This window comes from Muntiacus reevesi, chromosome 1 (genome assembly GCF_963930625.1).
Source record: "Muntiacus reevesi chromosome 1, mMunRee1.1, whole genome shotgun sequence".
Taxonomy (NCBI): Eukaryota; Metazoa; Chordata; class Mammalia; order Artiodactyla; family Cervidae; genus Muntiacus; species Muntiacus reevesi.
Window position 1 is genome coordinate 16,668,448 of NC_089249.1, and position 7,121 is coordinate 16,675,568.

Here is a 7,121-nt window from a genome sequence, read left to right on the forward strand (position 1 = left end):
GAAGAGGCTCTGGAGCCTCTGATGGCTCTTTCAGGGTGTCTTTCAGCTTGAGAAAAAGAACAAGCCTGTTCATCAGATTGAATCTAAGCTAAGGCAGTAAACTCAATGGGGCACTGTGATCAGAACATGGGTTTGGAAACCAAGGGATTTGTTCCCTAGTATTTATTGTGTTCCCACTATTTACCAGGAATTGTATACACACTTTAATGTGTGTATTCAGATGTGTAATACACATCTGGTAAGACATGGTCTCTGCACTTGAAAAATTTTTGCCTAGGACAGGGGTCAGCAAACTTCTTCTGTGACAGTCTGGGTAAATATTTTCACAGAGGCCATGTGGTCACTTTGATCCTCCTCAGCTCTGCTTTGCAGTACAAAAGCAGCCAGAGACAATATGCAAATTAGTGGGTGTGGCTGTGTCCTAATAAAACTTTATTTATAAAACCAGGCTCAGTTCAGTTCAATCGCTCAGTCATGTCTGACTCTTTGCTTCCCCATGAATCGCAGCACGCCAGGCCTCCCTGTCCATCACCAGCTCCCGGAGTTTACTCATACTCATGTCCATCGAGTCGGTGATGCCATCCAGCCATCTCATCCTCTGTCGTCCCCTTCTCCTGCCTTCAATCTTTCCCAGCATCAGGGTCTTTTCCAATGAGTCAACTCTTCGCACGAGGTGGCCAAAGTATTAGAGTTTCAGCTTCAACATCAATCCTTCAACATCAATGAACACCCAGGACTGATCTCCTTTAGGATGGACTGGTTGGATCTCCTTGCAGTCCAAGGGACTCTCAAGAGTCTTCTCCAACACCACACTTCAAAAGCATCAATTCTTCGGCGCTCAGCCTTCTTCACAGTCCAACTCTCACATCCAGGCCACATTTGGCACCCAGGCCTGTAGTTTGTCAATTGTTGGTGTAGATGGTGAGAGTTCCAGTCCCTGTTCTGTCTGTAATTAGATATATAAAAGTAGGCAAGCGTATGATGTATAGTCACCATTCAGTAAATATCACCATGTATAAACTTAAGTACTTATTATTCTCTAATTACACTAGCTTACAATAAGAAACACACCTATACAAAGCAAGTGGCGAGGAGTGGTAAGAGAAGGGGGCTCTCTGTGTCCTCAGAATCAGAGATAGGCAACTCTGAGCCACAGTTTCCCCACATGTACAATGAGGCTTTTTCTCTGTAACTCAAAAAACTGGATTCATCTTGAAAGAATTAAAACATTCCTAAGAACTCTTCCAGCTCCAGCATACTATGCATCTGTGTAACATTTGGGCAATAACAAACCTACTCACTTGATAAACCTCAACAAGCTCCCTAAGCCTCTCAGAATAAGCTGGTATGCCCACGTCTTAAATACTCAGAGCATGGTACTCACTAGTCTAAGCCCCCTCATTTTGTGGCTTGGGAAACTAAGGCCCAGAGAAGTGATTTGAACTGCCCACCTTGCATATGATTTTTATGAAGACAGGTCATTGGCTCACTAAATTATCACATGGGGTCAGTGAGTTCAAGGTTACAGGCTTGGTCCTACTATGGGCCAGTTAGCTGAACTAGGTTCCATAGATACAGCCAATTCCCCTTATCCTAACCTAGCCACCTACTTTGTCCACGTGGGTCCCTGGATATAAATGAGTGAGATGAGAGTAATAATTACAAATAGTGTACAGTTAGCATGACAGCTAATACTGAGTGACTGCTGATGCTGACTGCAAACAGCCACTGTTCCGAACATGCCATGTATTACCTCACCTAAGGCCAGCAACAGCTTATTAGGTGGGTATTAATATTTGCCCCCGTTTTAGAGATAGGAATACTGAAACACAGAGATTCAATAACTCGCCCAGCAGCAGATGGCTGGAATGGCACAGTCTGGAATAAATTCCAGAGCCCCCTCCCTCCCCTCCCTTCCTATCCTGCATCCCCTAAGTGTGACAGATGACAGAGTTCCGCCATCAGTTATGTTCCACTCAGTACCCAACAGGTTAATGATGTGAGGACATAATTTCCAGTTTGAAAATGAGGAACCTAAAGCCAGAAGCCAAATAAAGCAGCCTTGGTCACAAATTCAAAAGAATGGGGGCGTCCCGATTTGAATCCAAGTCTCCCACTCATTCCTTCTTTGCCCAGTTGGCACTGCCTCATTATCATTCCACCATCCACAGCAAGCAGCTGCAAGTGCATCTATGGCTTAAGGGACAGAATATTAGGGAGTTCAGAACAATGAATTCCACATTCAGATAATTTAGATAATTCAGCATCTAAATAAAGCAGCAGGATATCATCTCAGGGAGCACTTAACTAACTTCTGAGCATGCGGCTCATTGCAAGAGAGAAACTTCCAAGCTTTGAAAACCAAAGAAAAGGCCTGAATACAGACAGCCAGCCCTCATACCCACATTTGTTTCTTCATCTCAAACATGAATTCCTCCAGCAAGCATGTTTCCGAGATTTAATGGTATCAGGCTAGAAGCAGTGCATCCTAATGGTTAAATACACAGCCTTCAGTTTTGGGTTATAGGGTTCACCTCCTGGTTCTGCCTTTGACATGTTGTGTGAATTTTTGTCAGCTACTCTCTTGCCTCAGTTTCCTTATCTGTAAATCAGAGGTGGTAATAGCACCTGCCTCAAGGAAATTTGAAGATTAAATGAGATGATGCACATGAAGTGTCCAGCACGATGCTGTCAGTACATGTTTGCTGCTGGTATTGTAACTCTGAGAGTGAACTGCTCATTCACACATTGAACAAATCCGTATGCATCTACTGTCTGCCAGGTCTTCTGCTTGGGGTTGCAACATGAGGCAGGTTGATGTCAGCCCTGCTGTATTGGTTTAGTCTGTCGGGAACTATGTCTCTCCATCAATTTCTCAGCGTTAGCACTGACTGATAACGTGAGCTACATAACTCTCTGCCGAGGGATCTGTCCTCCGCGTGGTGAGATATTTAGCAGCTTCTATGGGGGCTTCCCAGGTGGCGCTAGTGGTAAAGAACCTGCCTGCCAATACAGGAGATGTAAGAGATGCGAGTACGATCCCTGGGTCAGAAAGATCCCCTGGAGGAGGGCATGGCAACCCACTCCAGTATTCTTGCCTGGAGAATCCCATGGACAGGGAGCCTGGAGGGCTACAGCCCATGGGGTCGCAAAGAATCGGACACAACTGAAGCAACTTAGCCTGCATGCATCATGTAAAGAGATTAGAACTGTGTCTGCAGAAGGGAGGGGACTTGGGGAAGCACACACAGCCACGTGAAGCCAGCTCCAAACTGGCACCTCTCACACGGCTACATCCTCTTAGCCAGAGCAACTCACAAGGCCAAGGCATGGAGAAATGAACTCAGCTCTCCGATGTGAGGAGCTGCCAGGCCACATCCACTGGGTGTGAATACAGCAAAGGACGCAGAATCAGGGCCACTGTCGCAGTCAACCTACCTTAATAGGTATTCACCAGAATATAGATGAAAACAGGTGCTTTCAGAAACATAACCATCTCGTGCTTCCTCTCCACTCTCCACAGTTTCTTGGAGTCACAGAGCTCTCAGCATATTGCGAAGGCTACTTTCTCAAAAACATGATGGTCCTTATCGAAAATGAAGCCTTCAAGCAGCTCCTATATGACAAAAATGGTGAGGGCACGGGCCAGGATGTGCTGCAGGACTTACAGAGGACGTTGGCCATCAGGATTCAGTCAATCCACTTGTCATCTTCCAAAGGCTCTGTTGTATGAGATGTCCGGTCCAGGAGTGTTCCCGGGGACTTGCCAGTTCGGCTGCTACGTTGGCTTCCTGTGGACCTACACGTCTCACCTGGCGTCTGTGTTTGGCTGAGCCAAGGAGCTGCCTCAACTGCCTCAGCTGCTCTTGACAAAGCAAATGCAGCTCCCGTGAGCTCCTGTTGAGAAAGAAAGGACATTCCACTGACCTACAGATCAGAGTGCACCTGGATCCAGAGATAGAAGGCCGTGGGGCAGCCACGCTGACCTCACCTGAAAGCCCCCCGGGGCAGTTGAACACCCCTTGCCAAGGACCTCTGTCCAGTGGGCGGACTGAGAACTAAAGGTCATTCGGGTTCCAGATCGACAGTTGGAGAACTTCGCCGTAGGACCCTGAATAGCATTATATTTATTACACATTAAGGACCTTAGTAGCCGCAGTTCCATAAGAGTCAACAGGATAGCAAATTGGTGAGACTGTTACCAATAATGAAGACAAATTTTTAGGGGCGGGAACTTTTTAAAATGTTCATATAAAAACCCCCAAAACAGGGCAGCCTTGTAGTTTAAAATATATTTCTAAAAGCTTAACAGTTCATTTTCAACTGAATTGTGTTTAGGGATCTGTGTTTTGAGATTTCTTTTCTTTTTTGAAGAAAAAAACAGTAAGTAGCAGGTCTGTACTGTATAAACATGCATCTGACAAGATATTGCTGATATTCTACACAAGGTGAAATAATAACCTTGCCTTAGTGATCATGGTTACACAAAAGAGGTGCACTGCCAATAATTATCTCTAACTCAGTAGTTGAAAAAAAAAACCTGCATGCTGATTGTGGTTTCGGGGTGAGAATAAAATCCCCCCACATTAAAAAAATCACACATGCATTTGCATGGGCCCGAACCTGTAAACTGTTACGTTTGTGCTTCATTTTTGCCAAGGTAAAAATGTCCCATCACTTCTTGCTAAAAGTCCATTTGGTGAAACTAACATATCCATTTCCTTCCATAGTTACGAATGTCCCTGAGATGCTGTTGCAAAAGTGTGTTCATAGATGATGCTGCATAGGGGATGGGGGTGGGGCACGTTGGAGAATTGACTATTAATCCCAGAGTTCTCTCTGTATTCTCAGAAGATGTTAATAGTTTGTTACTAGCCAGAGAATATGACTATGTTAGATTATTTTTAAAGATGAAATATGTATGATAGGATGGATTCTCTCTGTATTCCAAGAGTGTACAGTATAGGGTTATCTATAATGAAAGTTTATATTGACAGGGTTCCGTTTGCTCTGCCATATATTATAAGCAGAAGAGATTAGTGAAGTGCCACAATATTCCAAACAATCTCTGAGTTGCTGCCTTTTCTTTCTTGTCCTTTCATTTGAAACCTAGATAACATGCGGTTAAAAACTAGGAGAATGACTCTTACCCTTTGGGATGGCAAAGTTTTGTTGATAAACATATTTCCTAGCATGCCTTTGGGAACTTGTGCACAGACCCTAGAGTCTAAAGGAGCTGCTGTTCAAACGTTGTACTAGCCCCCTGAGCCGTTGTTCAGAGGACCAAGGTCAAGTCCTGTTTCTTGGGTATGACCCATGGCATACGCGGGCCACATCCATCTACAGTGTTGGCTCTTCTCGATACAAGGCTTCTCTTCCACTTGGTCATTTGCAAACCTCCCCAGCCCCTACCATCCCATGAGGAAGGGGGGAAAAAACAAACTGTCTACAGAGGAATCCAAGTTACAGATACACAGCATGTCCTGAGTCTTCGCTGTCTCTCACCTCCTCCTGTCCTCAGAGATGCTGCGTGGATGTTTCCTACCGTGACTGACTTCCCTGTGAATGTCTGATGCTAGCTCAGGGCCTTTGGGCATTGATTATGTACAGTTGCAACTCCTGATGGGCTTCTGTTATAGTTTGGTGTGCTTTCTCTGTCATTAAAAGAAATGATTTTCCCAAGTCGCGCATTGTTTTCATGGTACCTGTGAACTCATACCCAGCTGTAGCCTCAGAAAGTCACTCAGTTCAGAAATCAGAAAAGATGACCCCACAGAAAAAAAATCAAGGGGAATGAAGAAGATAGATACAAGATAGGTGCTCGTGTTGCTGAGCACCTTCTGCTCTGCCAACTAGAACTTGGCTAACCCAGCTCTAGTCCCCTGGGACTGCGGACCCCTCTGGGTGCTACCCTTGGGTTTCCTTCCCATCAGGCAGAGGACATATAGGTGCCACTGGGAAGCGCTTTTGCCTCCTGCAGTGAACACATCCACAGAGAGTGGAGTTCTGAGTGTCACTGGTGTGCCTTGATGAAGATATGGGGGGGAAGGGGTGGGAAGTGGAGCAAAACAGGTGATCTCAACCTGGCATAACCTACCCCCAAGGGCCAGCGTGAAATGATGTTTGTGGATGGGGGTAGCATTCTGGGATTGGGGTGAGGGTCATGGAGGGTCAAAGTTCACCCTTGGGAGGTCAAACCAAGTCCCCAGCTGGTCCCCTCTGGCTCCTGACCCAGCCCAGGTCCGGTGGAGATGAGGACCCCTGCTGTACCCACTGAGACCTCCGGGGAGCCAGGGAGGCCCAGGCAGCCCCCTGGAGCCCTGGGCCAGTGAGACCCAGTACACAGCAGATGCCACAAGCACCTCTGGCAAGGGCTGGTCACCCCTGCTTAGCACTCGAGGTCTGTTTCTTCTTTAGGAAGCAACCCAAGCAACTGAGTGCCAGGGGCCAGGACTGAGTCAGGCCAGGAGAACAGAAGGTCAGTTTATTTTTAACTGCATCACCCTCTGTGTAGCATCAGCGTGAAGAAGGCACTTAACGTGTTCCTCTTGGAAGCTAAGGTGTGTCTGCAGCATTTGCCTTTCACTTGTCCGACAGGGGGCTTTGTCACTCCGTTCTTAGCCACTGTACAAGGGCCTCTTAGTATCTGGGGGAGGCAGGGGAGCCTCCCCGCTGGCCACACAGCTCCGTGCACCCCTTCCGTTTGCAGTGAGAAAGTCAGACGGCTCCTGCGCCTGCAGCCAGGAGTATCAACACAATCGGCTCTACTTGGCTTCTGCTGCCCCCTCCCTCTCAGCTTGCAATGGATCTTATATACAACAGGTTTGAATGCCACCCATTCTCCCCTGAAGAAAGAGGATTCTTCACCCAAATTGCACCAAGATGAAGGTGTGAGCTCCCAACACAGGAAGGCAGAAGCTGGAAGATGTGCAGTCAGGCCACAGGTAAGGATGGAGATCTGTGAGCCTCTCCACCTCAGAGATTTCCTAGGACGCCTCAGGCAAGAAATATTAACTCCAGCCGGGTGATGTTTCACTCAGGATTGTCTCCTGTAGGCTGTTAACACACAGTGCTTATTAACCTCAGGCCGCGTGCTCTGGGCGTGGATATAGGGCAAGAAT

At 46.8% G+C, this 7,121-nt stretch overlaps 1 protein-coding gene across 3 annotated transcripts in view; it reads left to right on the forward strand.

The window, feature by feature from the left end:
* Positions 1-5,675, forward strand: part of ABTB3 (ankyrin repeat and BTB domain containing 3) — a 318,330-nt gene extending 312,655 nt beyond the window's left edge. For all 3 annotated transcript variants that reach the window (XM_065938459.1, XM_065938463.1, XM_065938467.1), the window contains one exon: positions 3,524-5,675. In XM_065938459.1, coding sequence (XP_065794531.1) covers positions 3,524-3,733 — 210 coding nt within the window. In that variant the 3' untranslated portion in view covers positions 3,734-5,675. The remainder of the gene's footprint in view (positions 1-3,523) is intronic.
* Positions 5,676-7,121: the final 1,446 nt, after the last annotated feature.